Source organism: Lygodium microphyllum, chromosome 1 (genome assembly GCF_053477565.2).
Source record: "Lygodium microphyllum isolate KBCC chromosome 1, Lygodium_microphyllum_v1.1.10, whole genome shotgun sequence".
Classification (NCBI taxonomy): Eukaryota; Viridiplantae; Streptophyta; class Polypodiopsida; order Schizaeales; family Lygodiaceae; genus Lygodium; species Lygodium microphyllum.
The window spans coordinates 13,415,563-13,437,478 of NC_141135.1; the positions used below are offsets into that span (position 1 = coordinate 13,415,563).

General features: G+C 42.6%; 1 protein-coding gene across 4 annotated transcripts in view; it reads left to right on the forward strand.

Annotated features, from left to right (window-relative positions):
* Nucleotides 1-421: 421 nt before the first annotated feature.
* LOC148040851 (uncharacterized) overlaps nt 422-21,916 on the forward strand; it is a 149,899-nt gene continuing 128,404 nt past the window's right edge. For 3 of the 4 annotated variants that reach the window (XR_015689337.1, XM_087670380.1, XM_087670404.1), the window contains exons 1-2: nt 422-621; nt 758-1,088. Coding sequence is in view for 3 of the 4 variants with exons in the window: in XM_087670380.1 (XP_087526506.1) it covers nt 567-621; nt 758-1,088 (386 nt within the window). In the remaining variant the exon portion in view is untranslated. The remainder of the gene's footprint in view (nt 622-757; nt 1,089-21,916) is intronic. The other variant, XM_087670343.1, reaches the window with a different exon arrangement.

Sequence of the window (21,916 nt, forward strand, 5' to 3'; positions counted from 1 at the left end):
AGCAAGCATTGTTGGGAGTGAGTAAGGATATGAATGAAGAATCTAAGAAGCTGTGAGTAGTAGAGCCCTTGTACTTAAGTGCATTTGGGCTATGAGAAATGCTATAATGACTAGTTGCAAAAGGGTGTGAATGAGCGTTCGGCCAATTACTATCACGTTGATGTTCAAGACATTTTGGCATGCCTTAGGGCACTATAGAATAGGAATAATTACTGTGATGACTAGTTGAACGAAGGGTGTGAAAGGACGTTTCCACCATGTTGACATCCAAGGTATTTTGGCATGCCTTAGAACACAATAGGATAGGAGTAATTGCCATCATGTTGCTTAGGAAAATTATGCAAATTTGGTGCTATCGTATCTCTTTTGGAGGACTAGTTGTCCTAACGAGATGGGCCAATAGTCTTGCTGAAGTTCTTACGTACCTTGGCCAATGTTACAAGGGAAGCCAGGACAAAGAGAAGATCTGCCTTAGCTTTGCTGACAGCTCGCTCTCTGCACGCAGGTTCGAACCTCGCGATCGACTGTCCCATGGGCTTGTGAGGGGTTGCGAGGTGGCGACAAGGATGGACGTCCTCGTCTCTCAAGCTCTGCAAGAGGTCGCAGCCGAAGGCAGTCAAGGTGATCTCGACTGAAGAAGCCGTTTCTCTTCCTTCAATCATAGGAAGCAGAAAGGCCTTCTTCTTAGTTCTTTCTCTCTTCTGCAAATATTGTTCAGACAAAGAAGGATCATAAGGATGATTTGTGTACCAACCAGGTTGCTCCCTGTCGACACTATGGAGCTCCCTCCATCGCCCTGCAGTGGCCTCGGGGCTGCCCTTGGACCATGCCGTCAAGCAGGCCCTATGGAAATCAATCCTTGCAACCCCGTGCCTGACCTTTCAGGGTCCTGCTGGTCCTTCTTCTCCCGCAATTTTGTCTACGGACCCTTCCATACAGCTCCACACAGATGCGGAGCAAGTAGGCATTCGCATCATGGGTTCTGAGCAACTACGCGAAAGTTACCTTGGCGCGTATGACTTCAAGCATTCGGATTCTCGATTGTCTTTGGAGCAGAAGATGATACTTGAACGAGTTGGTAAAGCCAGGTAATGCTTAATGAAAAGATAGAAAATTGTCTAATCGAATGAACAATTAGCGATGATATTTTTCTGTTTTCTCCTATTCCAGTACAATCTATGCGGTTTCCATTGTGATCAAATATGAATTTTGATCCGTTATTGTACCACCATCTATGCTATTTCCAGTGTGATCATTGTGATCTAATATGAAATCCTGTTCGTTACTGTACCAAGCATAGAAAGGGTTTTGGCAAGAGTGGTTATCTCCACTTTGTGAGCCCTACACCGAGTCACGGAGCTCTGTCCAGTTTCAGTCACAGTCCCTTTTCGGTCCACCTAGGTTACTTTGGGTCATGCATGCTAGTCTTGGTCATTGAGTCGTGTGTGCCAATGTTTGGACAGCATGTAATTATCACAACTGGCAACTTTTGTTATCTGTCTTCAACCTTCACTCCACAGCCAGTACACATTGCCCTCCATACAAGTGCTACATTGTATTGAGCCTTCATCATTGCTTTGCTGATTAGTTCACATCTTTCATGTTTTTAGCGCCCTCTTAACTCATGGATGGTGTGGTGGTGCTGCAGTAGTGGTAAAATCTGTAATAGTAGCACATAGTGAGCTAGCTCTCGAGCTAGTATTAAAAAACTCTGCAAGAACCCACTGGTTTGCTGACTCTGCCTCTGTTTTTGTCTTGCTCCTCGGGCGTAGTGACCAATCATGATTGTCCTTTCTTTGGTACCATAGGGTCCCCACTCTTAAAGAGAGGTACAATGGTAGGCTCTGTCCAACTCGTCGAAAAGCCCTCATGCATGGCTTGATTGAAAATGTGCACCAACAAGGGAGCAAAACCTTCACATGCATGTATAAAATGTTCCCCAATAAGGCCATCACTATCTCATGCCTTTCCATTCTGCAATCTATGAATTGTGTCTATCACCATCTCTATAGTTAAGTATGAACTGCAAGATGGGTAGGGCCCTTGTAGAGGGAAATAGGGTGCTGGCCTTCTACACCATAAAGGTTCTATGCACACTTAAATTGTGCTTGTGATGTAGTGATTGAGGTGCCTAGCTATTCTCGAATTTGGGTGGCTTCTCTTTGGTGTGAGTAGGGATTGTTGAGAAACCAGGTCATTCAGTACATTTTTTCTCCTTTGTTCCTATTTTGGTTTTCATTTACAGCCCCAAAAAGGCTTTTTGGGCACCACTCGAGAGGCTTTAGTGGGTGCCATTTAAGAGAATTGGGACGCCACTTGAGATAGTTGCGCTTATAAATATGACACTAACTCCACCCGTTTGCAATCCCACACATTACTTTCTTTTGACACTCTTGTCACTCTCTTTCATATTCTTCTCTCATTTCTCCATCCTTTCCACTGCCATTCATACTTGCCAGGAGGACATTACGGTTTGTGGCTTTTATATCCATCTCCACTTGGTGTTTTGCAGCCTACATCATTTGGTGTCAATCCTCCTCACTTGGCGTCATCATCAGGCTCGTGTTTATAGCGGTTTTAGGCCATCTACAGTAGGTTACACTCTCTTTATCAACCCTACATCAGATACTTGCATTTTTGTGTTTTTTTCAATCTTAAAGGGCTGCCCAGTAGTTGTACCGTGAAGAAATGCTCTAAACCTAGAAAACACAATACCAATCATATGACAAAGCATAGACTGATAAACACAAAACACAGTTAGGGTTAAGGTTAGTAACTCAGAGATAGTGAACACAATGAATAATGAAGTGAATGAATAATGGATATACAATGCTCATGCAACAAACACACTATGTAGTGAATATTGAACCTTAGAACTCTCGTATCTCTGGGATCAAGGCGGAGGTTATGAGACGTAGAGTGTGTTGTACTTCAAACGGATCTCGAAACGCAGCAAAGGCAACCTTCATTTGTTGAACACCAGAAATGTAGCCAAGGAAGATTGGATCTAATGCAGATGGCGATACAGGAGAGAGAGAGACTTAAAACGTGGGTACGTAAGAGAGAAAAATTGGGCGACATTTGTTAGGTGCAAACGTAGCAGACAGAGGAGAGAGAAGATCAGGGCGACAGCTCTAGATTGATGGTGACAGCACTAGATGTTGACGTTAGTATCAAATGTAGCAAATAGACTGTAGACGATAGCTCTAGGGTACTAGGTGATAGCTGTAGATAGGCAGCGAAGGCTAGAATTAGGGGCTAGATGGTAACAGATGATTGGGAGAAGCTTTGACCGCAATGTCTGCGAAAACGGGATGCGAGCAGTAGAGATATGGCTCTTGAAACTTGCAAAAATGAGATTGTCAGAGAGTTGTGGGCTGCATGTCTATTTATAGAAAGTTTGGGGCACCCAAATTAGGGTTTTGCATGCGGGGCACGGTAACTCTCTAGGATCATGTTTCTTTTTAAAATAAGAAGGTTTTTTCATTAATTAAGCGTGTTTTGGGATTGTTTAAGTTAGGCTAATGCATTTTTAGCTTTATAGCCCTTGTCAGACCCAAAACTGAGCCGTCATAAATAAGCCCTTGATATTATTTACTTTGACCCCAGGCATCCCACCCTAAAGTAGCCAAGGCACGTGGCAAAGGATGCACATCGGTTGCCCAATGGCTTACCAAGACTACAGAGGCAATTGTTATCTTACCAACAGAGCCCAAGTGATCACCTTAGAGAGACCAGCCCATTAGACCAAGGGTGTGTGTCTTATCAAGGGATCCCAAGTGATCACCCCAAAGAGGCCAGGGCATCAAACCAAGGGTGCGTGTTGATTGCCTAGGGGCCTACCAAGTCCTACAAAGGTGGATGGGATCTCCTTAAAATAATTAGTTGTCTTTCTCTTGTGGTGGCTGTTTCCAGATCATCAATGAAAACTTTTAGCTCCTCTAGAGAGATGTCACTAAAAGTCTTATCAGTCGTATATTGCCAAGACCGTGGTACATTGCATAACTCAAAGGCCATCACGTGATACGCAAAGGTACCAAAGATAGTGATAAATGTCATTTTAAGATTATCTTTCTTCACAATAGCCATTTGGTTGTATCCTGCAAAGTAGTCCATAAATGAATAGATTTTTCTACTCACTAATTGATCTAAAATCTGATCAATGAACAATAATGGATAGTTATCTTTAACAGTCTACTTATTAAGCTCTCTGAAATCTATGCAAAGACGAATCTGATTATTCTTTTTTTTCCTAATAACAACTGGTGAACACCACTCTGTGTGTTGTACTAGAAATATCATGCTAGCTTTTCGTAATTTTGTCAATTCCTCGAATAGCCCATCCCTTAGTTTGAAAGGCATATGCCTTACTTTTTGTCACACAAGCAGCTACCTTTCTTTAGAAAAATGGTATGAACAACAAAGCTGGGAGGTATACCTCTCAACTTGTCATAACTCTAAACAAAGATGTTGCGAAATTCTTGAATCAAGGACACATAGTCCTTCCTTTCTTCCAAATTGAGTATGGACCCTAATTAAATGAGAGTTTCAAATTAGTGTTCGTTCCATTGAGTCATTGTGCCTTAAAGTACAAGAAAATAAGGATTGATAGCTTCACTACCTCATAAAACAAGCAAAACAATCCCACACAATACTAGGATAAGTGCCTAGGGATTCCCAAGCGTGTGCGCGCACATGTGCATGTGCCAAGGACACCCTGTTGGCTCCAGAACTAGTATCCCTTTTGGTATTTCTTTAACTTGATTGCTAATGGAATGAGTACAAGTTGAGATTCAGAATCTCCTTTGCTGTTTAAACAAGTCTCTTTGTTGTAACAACAATTAACAATCGATTTGGACCGATTGCCCCTTGATTTTTCACCTAAGACATGCACAAATGAAACCACCAATTGGTCAAATGCTACCCTAAATTACAATGAATGGGCTGGCATTTGAATTCCTTGACAATTATACAAATTTTAGGTGCTGAATTCAGTGTATGATGCCTTCACCACAATTGGCACGAGTCTCAAGGTGGTGGTCAAACCCTAATTTTTGTAGGAATTTAGGGTTTACATCAGAGATCTCTCTATTGTTCACCAAATTTGGCTGAGATTTACTCAAAATGGTTGAGAAAAGTTGAGATGTCCTAAGAATGGATTGGAGAAGGTGAGAAAAAGCCAAGATGAGAGAGAAATTTGATTTTCTTCGTGAGAAAACCCTAAATTCTGCTTGCTGCCTACTCCAGTTTGCATTTAATTAGTCACCTACTGCTAAGACCTTTAAAATGCTGTCACCTGATCAGCAATGCCGTCACCTAATTAGCAATGTTGTCACCTGATGAACAATGCTATTGCTAGGCCCTAGAAGGTGACTCTCTTTTATCTCGTGCTTGTTGAGACCCCAAGATGGCGGTCTTCTGTAGTAAATTGTTGTTCTTTGATTAGATAATGGACCAGTAGCTCTCTCTCTCTCTCCCTCTCCCAAGTTGTAAAATGACTGAATGGTTGAGACCTAGTCCCGAAAAACGTTTTCTTAGTTTGTATGGGCATTTTGGCCGAGTGATAGTCTTCTAAACCTAATTGTTAGTATTATCCAGCCATTTAAATAATTTTTAGAATTAAATAATTGTGAGAATTAATTTCAGCTCTTCTGACCCTGCCCAAAATTAAATGTGCCCATCCATAATTAAATTGGCTAGGCTGCTTGCAACTTGGAGTGGTCCCCAACCTCTGTTGACTCTTAGACTAGCATTAATTAATTAATTAATGCTAGTCCCTAGTGTCATCATTGATACTTATTGGCCAAATAATTGTGCCAAGGTTAAAATTGACACCAATTGCCCCCAAAGCCTAGCTGGCATAACTTGTCACAACTTTTGCCTTTGACACCCACTGCATCCTGCAGGTTCTTTGGCCTGTTACCATGAAATAATTGCCATGTGCATCACATGTGCTAAACAACCTTGCACATTTAATTAATAACTTAATCAAATGTTATTAGCAAGATTAAAGGATCTCAAAGTTTCATGATTTTGTTACAATCTTATAGAGAGTATGTGGAGAGATAGGCAAAACGATGGAAAGCCAGTAAGATGAGCAAAGCCAATATGCAAGCATTGGAAAAAAGTGCCTTTGGAGATTGCCATGTGTAATGCGTATAGAGTATGGTGGATTCAGAGTCAACCACTCCAAGGGTGACCGAAAAGAGATAAATACGTATAGAGTATGGTGGATTCAGAGTTGACCACTCCAAGGGTGACCAAAAAGGGATAAATGCGTATAGATGCATATTTATATGAATAGAATGTCAATGTATGGGATAATGCAAAGGAAGATGCAAGTAGTCATACTCATGGAGAATGTGATGCAACGGTGCCACTTAGACATTGTCTTTACAGAAGAAATGTTCACTTGCCTAAGCGTCCTTTTACAATCATGTCATCCCGACAATGTAGATGAAGTTACAAAGGTCCATAATAGATAATACAAAGTAATAAATGTTTAAAAGTGAAAAACTGTAAGTATTATGACTGTCACTACCAAGAGAAGGAAATTACTCCCTCTCAAATTGGAAGGAGAAGTAAGAGGGAAGCACCCTCTCCTTGTCAATCTAAAGTAGAGGAGGATATACCCTAGCTGATTCGTGGTAGAAGATATTGTAGAATTGGCTTGTTGATTGCCTTGGTCAAAATATCTGCAAAATTATCACTAGATGGCACAAACTCTAGGTATATGGTGCCTAGCTCAACCTGCTCTTTGGTGACGTGGTAGTGAACCACCACGTGCCATGTTCGAGGGGTGATGATAGGATTGCTTGCAAGGGCAATGGCACTCACGTTGTCGCAGTAGAGAATTGTAGGCGACTTGTAAGAAAACTGTAGTTGCGGCCAATAAGGTTCTCAGATAGATGGTCTCTGTAGTACCATCGAAGAGAGTCTGATACTTTGCCTTGGCCGTGGAAGCCACTATCGTCTCTTGCTTATGGCCAGTCCAAGAGATGGGTGCTGTGCCCAAAGTGTAGAGGTAGCCTCTATGGGAATGCCGAGTGCCAAGATCTCCTACCTAGTCAGAATTAGTATCCCCTTGTAACGATAAATTATGACCATAAGTTAGTCCATAATTATAGGTATACCTTAAACATCTTACGCACGAAGACAAGCAATCCTATCATGAGGACATGTATTTTTGAAACCTCACTTAACACGTGGATGAATTTTTAATCACATGATTAAGTAAATGTTGCACATGTGAGGGGCAACTGGGGTTAGAGTAAATTTATGAGCCCGAGACCTGAGAAAATCTTTTGGCCATATGTGTCAGTTGGTGACACTAGAGATGTGGCGTTTAATGGTACATAATGCCGATTTAATGGTCAAAGATGACACAAAGAGACTTGGGAGTGGAAGATACCTAGCCAATTTAATTATTTGCTAGTTAGATTATTTTTTTGGGCACCAAAATAATTGTTAGATTAGTTTTCAGTAATTAAATATTGAAAATTAATATTTAATGATAGATAATGTTGGAAAAACCATTTGGAAAGGTTGCCACTTGGCAAACTTGCCCATGCAGGCTGATAAAAGGCTAAAGAAGAGGAAAAACGAGATCATTCTTGTTGTAGCAAATGTGGGAGAGCTGTGAGCAGCCATGGCTAGTCTACTTTCAGCCATTGCAACTAGACACGAGTGAGTTTTGAGGAGGCGATTGCAGATTCGAACCCTCCATAGCTGGGCGATTGCATTCAATTACGAGGTGACAACTGATTTGGATGCCTTAGCTGTAGGCTACAGCATTTAATGCTGTTGTGGCAGGGCAGCAGTTGCATTTGACTGATTTTTAGTCATTCTTCGCGACAAAACTCTGAATTTTCTCTCTCTACAACTTTCTCTCTCATCTTCCAGTCATTTCATAGCCTTGCTCCAAAGATCTCAGCATTTGGACCCTTGGAGATTGAGAATTTACAAATTTCTCTGCTGTAAACCCTAGTTTACAGTAGAAATTAGGATTTAGTAGCAACCTTGGGAAGCATGCTAGAAATTGAAAGCTCCAAGACTTGGATTTTTTAAAGCTGAAGGTAAATTTCAGCTAAATTTAGGTGGAGGACTAGCCAGCCATTGAATTCGGGGCATTTCCATTGTCTATGAAGTGAATAAAGGCCAATTAAGTGCCTGAATCAAGGGGCAAATCAGATTCAAGACTTGGTAGTTACTTTGGACAGCAAGGGGAGTTTGGATTGCGAAGGGGATCGGGAGAATCCCATTGCAAATTAACTTTTTCTTCAATAAAGCTAAAGAAATACTGAAAGTGGCGCCAATCGGATGTGCATTGTCCAAGATCAGTAGGTAAATTGTATTTTCAGATTTGCATTTATTGTTTGCTGATGTAATTAGGTTGTAATTAGGGATTTACCACCCATCGACGGAAGGAAGACTGGTTTCAAATCCAATGAGACATTCTAGGTGCATTAAAATACCGACTAAGCAAACTAACTGGGAATGCAAGATTTAGCCTAGTACAAATCAAATAGAGTAATCTTTCTACATCAAAACAATAGGTATGAGCATCAAAAGACTGATATATCTTTGTGCAGATGGACAGTGGGATCTAGAGACGTGGCCATTGGTCGTGTCTATTTAGTGCAATGCTGTTCCACCAGCTGTAGGGCGTACTTCAGTTGTGATAGAAACATACTTTCCTCGGATCTAACAATCTCCATCCCTAAGAAATAAGACAACGAATCCAAGTCGCAGTCATCTTGAAGATTGAGCAAAGCTGTGTCTTAATTTTTGCTAGAGCTGAAGAATTTGAGTCAGTGAGCAATATATCATCAACATATAGCAGGATATAGTTGACCCCCACACTAGTGGTGTGTACGTATAGATTTGGATTGTAGGGGGTAGAATTGTATCCATGAGTGTTACATTAATAAATGTAACTTATGGGAGATAGGCGCGAGGGATGACCGTCCAGGGGCCTTGGGCACCCGAACGGGGTCTAGGGGAGCCTAGAGAGTAAGTGAGTCTAAGAATAGTAGGATTCATCTGAAGCGGACAGCTGGCAAACGAAACGGGAGAGAGAGCGAGTACTCATCTAGGCGAGGTTGGGTGGTGAAACGAATGACATCTCTCGTACTATGAGCGTGGTCACTGTATGGTGTCGTCGATGGATTACATGCAATCTTATACTGGTATCAGAGCCGTCGGGTTCCGTTTTAATTGAGGCAAATGCTTTCGTGTTGGCACGCTGGTCTCACACACTACTAATCTTCAATTCGAACTTTGACGACGGCGCCTACACGGACGCGAATCCAAGCTCGAGTAGATGGCGCCCACACGGACGTGAATCTAAGCTCGAGTACTTGACGGATTACGTCAGTATTGACCAACCGACGCTTGTCAAGATTGGCCCGCACCTCAACACACGTGACTGGTAACATCCGTCACAATTGTAAATTCCCCCCCTCCTCAGATTGGCCACCGTCACCTGACAGTATTGGCGCCGTCGCCAGTTTTTATGTACCAAAAGTGGACGGCAGTATGGAGCTAGTTGGGCGAAGTCCCGTTTGAGATACAACTCTGGGTACAACTAGTTTACACGTGACCTGTGGGGAGGGGGTGTTTAATCCCCTCCTTATTCTGTGTTCTTGTCCGACAGGCTTCATTTCAACGCGACTGGCTTGGTTTGGAGGAAAGTTAAACTGTTCCTCACTCTTTTGGTTATCACTAAACTGTTAAAGCCATCAACAGCTGCCCTATCACTATAATCAGGGAAGTACTTCATTTTGTACGCAAACTTCTTGTATTTGCTTTCTAATTCCAGTGTATTAATGAAAGGTAAAGAGAAAAAGGGGGTGACGGAAGATTCTAGTTCTGGGGACCATCCTATGGCGGATCCCCATGAAACAAAAATTCAAGAAGAACAATGGGAAGAATTTTTTGCTACACGAGAACAATTTGATGATTTAACTGCTCGTGTGCAAGCACAGGGGGTTCAAATGGAGTTTCTAACTCAAACACTCACAGAAATAAAATCTCAATCAGCCTTGTTATTAGAAAGTGATAAAAATAAGGTAGAAACCTCGGATATTCCATCTTCATCGAAAGATTTAGATGTGACTATGCAAGATCCTAGAGAACCCCACCAAAAGTTAAGAGATAACCCAGTGTTAAAAGATATGAAACCCCCTCAGTTTCTCGGGGAGGAAAAAGACAAAAATAAAGACACTATCTTTAAATTTCTCCAAAAATGGGAGGATTTGCACAAACTTAAGAATACTCCACCACATCTCCAAGCGCTGGAGGCTAGTTTAACCTTGGGGCCAAAGGCATATAAATGGTGGAGAACTTTAAAGGAGGCAAATAAAATACCTGAAACTTGGGCTCAATTTGAATCGGTCTTTTTGAAAGAATTCCTTCCTGAAAATGAAATGAAAAGGAATTCGGAAGATGGAATTATGTCAGACAAAAGGGAAGACCCCTGCTAACATATCTGGAGGAGTATCGTGAGATAATCCTCAAATTGGAAGGAATAGATGAATTTCAAAAGACAAGAGGATTCATTAGGGGATTAGATAAGGCCTGTAAAATGGAAGTGAAAAGGAGTTCACCTAAGACGCTTGAAGAGGCAATTAAATTTGCATTAATCAATGAAGATAATACGCGTCTAGGTACACTCACTAGTCTCACTGATACGGAGCCCAAGACTAAGGAGTTTGAAACCTCAAAATTTGTAGGCAAATTTAAAAGGAAAATGCTATTTCTTAAGGGCAAGAAACAACCCCTTGAAAAGAAACAATATGTAAGGCTAACTTTAAGTCAAGATGACTTTGATAAGGCCAAAAAAGAAAGGTTGTGTTTCAATTGTCTATCCCCTAACCATGCTGCGTGGAATTGCCCTCAAAGGAAAAAGAGGGAAGATAAAGGAAAGGATAAGGACAAGGGCAAGGGAAAAGAAAAACAAATCCATGTAGTGCAGACCTTGGAATTAAAGGGGCATGGAAAGTATAAATCTTTAGAGGTCTTGCACAAGGATATACAACACAGGTGTTGTATGTCAACTTCTATGTGGTAGCCTACCTTTGTGCCACATGAATTAGTTAGAGTGCATGGATTGATAGCTGGAAAGAGGGTTAGAGTCACGATTGATGACTCTGCCACCCACAATTTCATAAATTATACACTTATCAAAAAATTGAAACTTCCCTAACAAAAGAGTGGGCATCAATATGTTGTTCGTACGATGCAAGGTCAGGATAATAAAATATGGGATACAATGGTATCCAATTTGGAAATTGAGATCCAAGGATATAAGGATAAACTTGATTTCCAAATTATGAATATGGAAAGAGCCGATATTGCTTTAGGGAGGGAGTGGATATGGGGATTGGAAACATCCTTAAAACGTAGTTATCATCATAATGCAGTAGAATTTGAAAGGGATGGTAAGACTTTTGTGATTCAAGGTGAACATGAAGTATCTGATAACCCTTTGTTGTGTTCCAGTGAAGTTCAGAAGCTGATAAAGAAGGAAGCTTGTGAGGTATATATGTTATGGTCCCTTCCTGTACAGAACACTTTTACTTTCTGTAATATAAAGCAACAATTTTCTTATGTTTGTGAGCTGAATGTAAGTAATGAATTAAGTGGTTTGCTAGATGAATTTAAAGATGTGTTTCCTTCTGATTTACCAAGTGGCCTTTCACTAGATAGGGGTGATGTAAATCACCCAATTGACATAGATAGGGATACACACCCTATTTCTAAACCACCTTATAAGCTAAGTGAAACACAACACCAAGAAGTTGAAAGACAAATTAAGGATTACCTTAATAAAGGGTTTATACAACCCAACAATTCACCTTGGGCTTTGCCAATTTTATTGGTAAAGAAAAAAGATGGTTCTATGTGACTTTGTGTTGATTATAGAGCACTTAATAAGATAACGGTGAAGAATAAATTTCCTATGCCCAGAATGGAAGATCTTTTTGATCAATTACAAGGAGCAAAATTCTTCACAAAGATAGACTTAAGATCAGGCTATCACCAAGTAAGAATTAAGGCACAGAATGTTCCTAAGACAACATTTCGTATTAGATATGGGCATTATGATTTTTTGGTGATGCCTTTTGGCCTCACTAATGCACCAGCTACTTTTATGAAATTGATGAATAGTGTGTTACGGCCCTATCTAGGACACTTTGTAGTAGTCTTCTTGGATGATATCTTGATCTTTAGTAAATCAAGAGAAGAACATTTGGAACACTTACGATTAGTATTCCAATTGTTAAGAACACATTCCCTTTATGCGAAGAAAAATAAATGTGAATTCTTCGCAGGAGAGGTCAAATATTTGGGGCATATTATCTCGAAAGAGGGAATCAAGATGGATCCAAAAAAAGTAAGGGTAATTATTGAATGGCCATCTCGAAGGAACCTGGAAGAGCTGCAGATCTTTCTAGGTTTATCCGGATTTTATCGTAGATTCATTCGAGATTATGCCAAAATAGCTGTTCCAATGATAGACCAACTTAAAGGGAAAGGGAAGAGCTTTAATTGGGGAATAGACCAAAATGAAAGTTTTCAAAAACTTAAGGTAGCTATTGCTACAGCTCTAGTACTATTAATTGTGGATCCCAATAAACCATTTGTGGTTGAAACCGATGCCAGTGATAAAGCGATAGGCGCAGTCTTATTAGTTGGCACATTGCCTTTGTTTACAGACCGACCTACGAGCTTCCTTTCACAGGCCCTACATGTTCCGGATTTGGGCCTTCCCCTCCTCTCAGTTTATGGTCTTACGAGGCTTGGCACACGAGTGATCTTCACCGAGCATGCCGTTGTTATTGAGGATTCTCTTACAGGAGCTGTCTTATCTACAGGTTGGCAGGAGAGCGGGCTTTACAGGCTCCATTCCCCTTCTTTGATGCAGGGTCCTCCGAGGCATTCTATTGCTACACCCGTTCCCGCTTGTGCACCTTTTATTCCACAGGTTCCTTCCCATCCTCCACCTTCTCCTCCGGTGGTTCCCTCGCTTCCCATCCTCCACCTTCTCCTCCGGTGGTTCCCTCGTACCCCCCATCCCTTTCAGAGGGGGACGATCTCGGTGATGCGGCTGTGGATTCCCTGGCCCCTAGTGTTTTAGAGGGGGCTTTCCAGGATCGTGAGGAGCTCCTTCAGTAGCAGTCTACTTCGACGGACTTCATCGACATTGGCATTCCTCTTGCCATCCTCGGATCCATTTCTTCTTCGGCCTTCAGCCACATCCAGGATCTGAGAGGGGGTATTAGCAGTCATGTTTGTCACGCCTTGTCATCTCCTGCCTGTGAGCCTCAGTCTGAGTCAGACGAGGACATTAGGAGCTCTGACATGTCTGTCATGTGTTATGATGGGGGAGGCTAGTCACTCTTGACTGGCTGTCTTAGGTTGTGTATTTCTTTTTGGCCTCTTTTAGTGGGCAGCCACTGGCTACCCGGCCACCTTTTTGGTCACTGTTGTGGGCCGCCCATTTTAGGGCACTTTTAGGGTTTGCGCCCATTTTAGGGTTAGGGTTAGGGTTTGTCCGTTGCCTATTTATTGGCAGCCCCCCTCCCCACTTGGTCACTTGTCTTCTTGCAGATTCCGACACTCCTTCTCCCCCGTGGTGGTGCTGCCATCATCATCAGCCTGATCTGGTGCCCTCACTGACGCTGTGGGCTGCGTGCAGGGACTGATCAGTCCATTTCAGTGTATTCAGCATTCATTTCAGTCAGTGCAGATTTCTCTTCTTTATTTTCTGCTTTCTCTCTCTCTCTCCCTCCGTGTTCGTATTTCCTCTTCCGTTGCGCACTCTCACAAAGATATGCTCAGGGCATATGTAAGTAAAAGGCAAACTAATTGGGAAGAGTATCTACCGATAGCAGAGTTTGCATATAATAGTGCCAAGCACTCTTCCATTGGATATAGTCCATTTATGCTAATGTATGGGTTTCAGCCCAAAGCTCCTCATGCAGTGGGACTGCATAAGGAAAAGGCTTATGCAGCCAAGGACTTTTTGGAGGATATGAATAGTATGTTAAAATTTGCTCAAGAAAATATTAAGAAAGCTCAAAATTGAGCTAGAGCTTATGCATATCCTCACTGAAGAGACATCTCCTTTGAAGAAAGAGAATCGGTCTATCTTAAGGTGCCTGAACAAACCAAAACCATGAAAACGGGACGATGTCCAAAGCTTTCACCTAGGTATTGTGGTCCTTTCACAATAATTAAAAGGGTGGGAGAACAGGCTTACAAGCTCCAACTACCTGCTGGTAGTAAAACACATCCAGTTTTTCATGTAAGTAAGCTAAGGAAGAAGCTGGGTGATTTGGATAATCTAATCTTAAATGATAACATTGAGGAGCTATTAGATGACCAATCTAATCCACATGAACCAGAAAGAATATTAAATGTTCGTAACAGACGAACAAGGAATACTATTTATCAAGAATATTTGGTCAAATGGAAAGATTGTTTAGAAGAAAGCCCAATATGGGAGCGAGTAAGTACTTTAAGGAAAAGGTTTCCCAATTTACAGTTGGACCTCCAAGTATTGTTTTCGAGGACGAAACCGATTCTTAAGGGGAAGGAAATGTTACATTAATAAATGTAACTTATGGGAGACAGGCGCGAGGGATGACCGTCCAGGGGCCTTGGGCACCCGAACGGGGTCTAGGGGAGCCTAGACAGTAAGTGAGTCTAAGAATAGTAGGACTCACTTGAAGCGGACGGCTGGCAGACGAAACGAGAGAGAGGAGCCAACACTCATCTAGGCGAGGTTGGGTGGTGAAACGAACGACATCTCTCGTGCTATGAGCGTGGTCACTGTATGGTATCGTTGATGGATTACAGGCAATCTTATAATGAGTTTGTAAGAACTTGTCCATCTTGTGGTACCAAGACCTTGGCGCTTGCTTCAGATCATCAAGAGCTTTGTACAAGCAAAAAACCGGGAGGCTACTCTACATAGACTTCCTCCTCTAAATAACCATTCAGGAAGATACTTCTAACACCCATTTGATAGATCGGCCAATCGTGGTGAGTGGCAAGCACAACCAAAAGACGAAATGATGCCAACCAAGTAGTAGGTGGGAAGGTTTCTTCATAGTCAATGCTATGCTTTTGCTTGAAACCTTGCACTACAAGGCGAGTCTTGTATTTGTTTAAACTACCATCAACCTTTAGCTTGGTTCGAAGAATCCGCTTCGTCTCGATGACCGGCTTGTGACGAGGACGATCCACCAATGTCCAAGTCCCATTTCGATCAATACTATCTAGTTCCTTCTCCATAGCCTCACGCCACAGAGGGTCTTGGAGAGCCTCTTGCCAGTTGTTCGGCTCAGAATGTGTAATGTAATGAGCTGTAAATAGTGATGCATATAAAGATTGAGGGGCAAGCCGAGCAGACCTTCTAGGGCCCTTCGGAGTGAAATCTGATGGAAGGATCTCCGAATCCTACATGGTTTGTTGGTACTAGTGAGGTAACTAGTCTCGCGGAGAAGGCCTAGGAGCTGAAGTATCTGCTAGAAGGTTAGGAGCAGGCAATAGATCTGGCTCAATAAGCATGATCTCAAATGATGTGAGCAAAGGTGAGGACAAAGGTGGAGATATTGGAGAATCTTTGTTGTAAACCTTAATTTACAGCAAAAATTAGGGTTTGACAGCCACCTCGGGATGTGTGCTCAGAGTTGAGGGTCTAGGAATTGAATTCCAATAGCTGAAATTTAGGAATTTCAAGGAGATTTAAGAGGCCAGCCAACCAATATCAGATTTGGGGCTGAATTTGTCTTTTAAGGAGCAAGGTGAAGGCCAATCCGCAAACCAAGGGGCAAATTGGTTCGGAGACTTGTTGGTTAGTTTTGACAGCAAGTGGCACTTGGATTACCAGAGGAGGTTAGAGGATCTTAGTTGTACTCCATCCATTTGCAACAATAGTTAAAGAAATACTGCAAGGGGGTGTTAGTTTTGGGGCTAGTAGGTTGTCCATTGTCTAAGATAAAAGTGGTAACATTTACATTTTTAGTTATGTGAATTTTATGCTTGCTGTAATTACTATTAAATCAGGTCATTACCACCCTCTTGGAGGGGGGAGGTTGGTTTTAGCATACCTTTCCGTCACACTATTTTGACATGGTATTAGAGCATACCTATTATTTTGACAGGGCCGCATATGGCTAAAGGCACTAGGTCATCGTGCAATTCTGATCTCTTGTGCCCTTTGTAATCCTCAAACTAGTGCAGCCTTTTGATGAAACTCTTATCATGGGTGTTTGTTATACTATCATGTGTACTTGCTGCTAATAGGGATGCTCTGAGTCTCTAGATCTCCAATATATAGCTACCTAAATATCTATGATTTGGCGTTCTTGTCATTGACAGTATAGTCTACTGCCTCTAGAACAATGAGTGATATCTCTCGTGTTTGGGCATATGTACTGCATTTGCATGAGAAATACTTCTTTGTCTCTACCTCCTCATGGCATAGTCTACATATCCTCCACCTTGGGGATTCGTGATTCTCTACTTGTCTCTATATCTAGTTGGTGCGATGAAACTCTGAGCTAGCCTATAGCAACTCGCATGGCCTATGGCATCTAACAATCCATGTACAAGGGTTTGATGAATCGATCCTTGGTGAGGCTCATGAAAAGATCTTTGTAGTATTGTATCTTTGTGGGAAGAGGGTTTGGGGTTGCCACCTAGGTCTTGTATGTATATCTCAGACATAGGTCTTGCTTGATGATCATGTTCCTCTTTGTTTGTGGGAGTTGAACGAGGTGAGTCCGAGTCATCCTAGAAGGGAAGGAAGCTCGTCATATTGATATGATATCTAGCAAATAGCTGCTCCACTGGAAGTACCTTGAGAGCTCCACCCCTCACAGGCCATTTGTGGAAAGCTGCTAGTGCTCTCTATAGTAAACCTATCAAGTGCCATGCTTTGCACTCTTTGTATAAAGGTGATGATTTGAAAGAGAGCCTCTACCTCCACGGGTGGTGCAACAAACTCTACATGTCTAGATTGATATAGCTAGGCCTCGGGCCCAAATGGCTACTGAATACATAAGAGTTGGAGTGATATGGGTATCAAATAGCCACTACCTGGTATGACTTCTGTAGGTATGTTTGGTGACACTCTCTCTCTAGAAGTGCCAGTGATGCATATCATTTCGATTAATTAAGCCTGTTTTGGGGCTGTTTAAGTAAGGCTAATGTATTTTTAGCTCAACATGCCCATCTAGAGTAAAAGATGATCTCTTGCAAATCTGAGCCAATGTTTGGATAATGTAGAGAGAGAGAGAGAGAGAGAGAGAGAGAGAGAGAGAGAGAGAGAGAGAGAGAGAGAGAGAGAGAGAGAGAGAGAGAGAGAGAGAGAGAGAGAGAGAGAGAGAGAGAGAGAGAGAGAGAGAGAGAGAGAGAGAGAGAGAGAGAGAGAGAGAGAGAGAGAGAGAGAGAGAGAGAGAGAGAGAGAGAGAGAGAGAGAGTCTTGTGCCCAACTAGCAGCGCACAACAAAGACAATCGACAGGTCGAACAGAGACAGCGGCAGGGCCTGCTCTAACGGCACAGCATATCTGTAACGTCGGTCAAGAACCATACCCACAAGCCTTGTGCCGTTTCGACTGCCCACCTTGGGCCTTATGCCTTGTCGCCTAACTGTCTTGCGCCTGATAACCCTTGCCCCTTTGGTCTTCAAGCTGTGTTGGGTATCTGCGCCTTTTGCACAGGGAGCTGGCCTGTGACTCAGCGGCTGTTGGCCTGCTTCAAGGCTTGAAGGCCGTCTAACCTGTGTTTCGTGACTCCCCCGTCTGACCTGCGTAGGGTCCGTTTTGCCCTGTTCGAACCCTACTCCTGCTTGCTTGCGAACTGCCGTCGACCTGCACTGTGAACAACAGTCGACTTGCACTGTGATGCTTAAGGGCAAGTGTAGGCCCCTCTCGTTGAAGAGATTTATGATGGACCGAGGGGGTTTTTTGAGGTCCTTTTTCGTTCCCCGGAAGTCACACTATGCAATGTATCCCTTTGTTCATGGATGGTCAATTAGTACATATAGTGCCATGGAGGCCTATGGCGAAGTTTCAGGAGGTACTTAGGCAGGCATGCCCAATTTGGGTCAAGGTGGTTGATTTTCCTGCACATCTTTGGCGACTTCTTCCTTTGGTTTTGAGATTCCTTGGTGAGGTGTTGATGGATCCTCGGTTGGCCTCCTGCAATAGGAACAAGGCTTGCATGCTTTGGGACACAGGGAAACCTCGCTCGACCAAAGTTCGTTTTGAGGTTCTGGGGTTGCAAACTTTGGTTTATGAGCTGAAATGGGGCACATTTGCTGGACACTATTTCAGATGTGGCCAATTGGGCCATTTCATTTCAGAATGTGATAGAAGCCCTAAGGTATTGTAGCGTTCTATGGATCCTAACATGGATATGCAAGAGCATCATCCCCAGCAGATCGTTCAACAGCTAGAAGAGCTGATCCTGTGCCACTTGTCGAGCATGGACAAGATGATGGAAAGAAGGATGCTTCCCAAGATGGTATTGAGCATGCATCGCTTTTGGTTGGTTGGAATTTGCCTCCTCAGGATAATTCTTGGGTCATTGTGGTTAGACGTAATGCTAGACAGGAGTCTCAGTCGACTCCTGCCCACCCACCTCTGCAGCTTATCACTCAGACTTTTCAATGCAGAGGTAGGGGGTTCTATATGAAACCTCGATCTTCACATGTTCTTGTAGTTGGTGCGGATAATAAAAGGGCTTTTGATTTTGCTTTGCGCTTTGTCACGTGTGGGAGGCTTGTGCCTCCTTGGGATGTTTTCCGTTCTCAGCAACAACAATTTCCTTCTTGTGCTTCGATCGCTAGTTTGCAGAGGGTAGATCTTGTAGATGTGATCTATAGTGAGATGGAGAGATTTCAGGCAGCTAAAGCAATTGATGTAAAAGGGGAAAGGAAAGTAGTGGCTCAGTAGTTTTCTTTTCTGTGAATCATCATGAGAATTGCTTTATGGAATGTTAAAGGTATTTCTTCGGACAATAAGCAATATCGGTTGTGGAAAGTTGTGTTAGTTGGAAAGTGGGATGTTTTTGTGCCGTGGAGCATAAACAACATGCTTTGGCAGGATCTTCTTATGTATATAAGGATTATTCAGCCTTTTTTAGTGGTCGTGTTCCACATAAATTTGGAGTTATGTTGGGCGTCAGATCTTCCCTACAACCATCTTTGGTTTCTCAGGACAATCGCAATAGATTTATGATTCTGGAAATCCTATATGACGGAGAGGTTTTGTGGCTAGTGGGTGTGTATACTCCTTCTATTGCTCGCGAACGTTGTTAGCTTTGGGCTAACTTGCACTACGTTGCCATGGCTCGTCAAGGCTTTGTTATGGGTGATTTTAATCCATGTGTATCTGTGGATCAGGCGACTTCACATCACTCGGTCATGGATGGTCGTGAGTGATAGGCTTGGGATGCTCTGGCAGTTGTGTCTTTGAAATAGGACATGTGGTCTTGGATGCATTCTTTTGAGTCTGGATATACTTATTGTTCTCTTCAGCATCCAAACATTGGGCCAGACTGGATAGGATCTACATTTGTCAAGAGTGATTCTTTTCTTCTTGTAGTCATTGATATGTGGGTAGAGTGACAGCATGTCTTGTCAGACCACTATCCTTTGGTCTTGGAATTGACCCACAGACCTATTCATGCCTTTAAGGCTCTCTTGGCATGTTTGCCTCTTCGTTTCAATCAATCCTTTTTGCTGCAAAATTAGTTGATTTGATGGAGGCTGATATTTCGGAGGATGAAGTGGAAGAGGTGCTGTCCCATTTGCCTCGAAGGAAAAACCCTAGCTGGGATGGGCTTCCTAATGAGCTGTTTTCAGCCCATGTTGAGCAGCTTAAGGACCCATTGACTCGCCTGTGTCAACAAGTGTTGGAATTCTGTTATGATGTGTTCAGACTGGAAGATTGCAGTCATTCGGTTATTGCCTAAGGTTCCCTCTCCAACCTCTTTGAAACAATGGAGACCCATTTTTGTTATGGGTTCTTTATATTAAATCTTTTCTAAAATCATTGCCAACAGATTGTAGAAAGTATTTCCATTCATTTGCATCTCCTTCTCATCAAGCTTGCGGCTTTCAAATGCAATCACACCATGCTCTTGCAACAATACTGTACCAATACCCAGGCCACTGGAATCACAATGAATGGTAAAGAGCTTGGAGAAGTCAGGGCAAACAAGGATGGGGGCTGAAGTAAGCGCGTCCTTTAACTATTTGAAGCTATGATCTGCCGTGGCATCCCAAAAGAATGACTCTTTTTTCAAGCGATCAGTCAAAGGTGCTGAGGCAGCTAATGTCCCCCATGGGATTTGGGTCTCGTATGATTTCTCTTGTTGATACCATTAGTCAAGGTGCTGTGGCCCGTATTGCACTTAATGGAGGGATCACATATGAAATTGTCTTATCTCGGTCTCTTCAGCAAGGTTGCCCTCTTAGCCCTTTGCTTTTTGCTTTAGTCACTCACCGGATGCTCTCATTGTTGGATAAGTTGGCCGATCAAGGTGAGATTGTTGGTTTGTCTCTTCCTAGTGGGGCCCAACTAGTGGGTCAATCTTTGGCAGATGATTCCTTCACATTTCTTAAGGCTGATCGCTTGAATGTTAATCGGGTAATGGTTGTGTGGAATCTTTTTGCTATGGCATCGCGACTTCATATTAATTCTTAGAAATCTACATTGCTCTCTTGTCCGGAGAATGATTTGTAGACCTTGGGCTGGCATGGAATTGTGATTTCTAAGGGAAATATAACTAGACACTTGGATTATCCTATTGGTATGGATATAGCTCCCCGTGCCTTGTTGGATTGGATGTCATCTTGTATTCATGATTGGTTCATGATTTGGAAATCTCAAGGTTGGCCTCTTCATGCGAGACTTAAAGTTTCTCAATGCATCATGACCAGCATGATTTCGTTTTCCTTGCCATTGCTTCCTTGGACTAAGAAGTCTCTTTTGGAATTGGTTCAGCCTATCCGATTCATGTTGTGGAAAAAGAAAGGGAATCGTTTGGGCCAGGTGTGGATTTCGTAGCAGCATGTGACTACTCCTAAAAGGATGGGGGGAGCAGCTTTATTGGATGTTAATTTGCATTTGCTTGCTTTGAGGCTAGCTCTTTTGCAGGCACTATGTGTAGAGAGTCATCCTTGGCCAGATATTGCAAAATTTTGTTATAGAAAGGATTGGCATCTCTCATGGTAGCTCGGCTATTTATGCTTCTGGGTGGCATGTGCTTAATTCCACAAGACCTATTAAGGTCTCCCATTCTTTTCTCCTTTCTCATTTGATCGCATCTTAGCGGGCGATGTTATGTTTTGCAGTTCGGCGCCCTCCTGATTTTCGTAAGGAGGAGAATTCGTTGCAAGCTGAAGTATTGGCTACCTCCAGGTTGTTGGATTGGCCTGATAAAGATTTGCAAGGAGACAAGCTTAATCAAATGGCCCATGTGGGGTTGCAGACAGCAGTCCTTGATGGTGTCATTCCTAGGCAGGCGTGTCTTTATTATTTTCGGCATATTCGTTAGCACTTTTGGGTGCCTTGAGGATATCATGACATTTGGTCGTCCATATAGGACATGCTTTTGAGGTTCTCTCCTTTGCTTGCGTTATAGCCAATGTCTCACTAGTATGATTGGATGTTTGTGATTCTTGATGATTTCGAGAAAAGGTCAACTAACCAAATATATCATCAGATGGTGGAGGCCAAGAGATGGGTCACAGGTAAGTTTAATAAATTATGGCATATTTGGGATAGCAAAAAGAAGCAGCAGGAAAGATTCATCTAGCTTTGGAAGTCTAAGGTTCCGTATCAGGGTAAAGGGAGCACATCACATGTGACGAGACAATGCTTCATCTCTTTG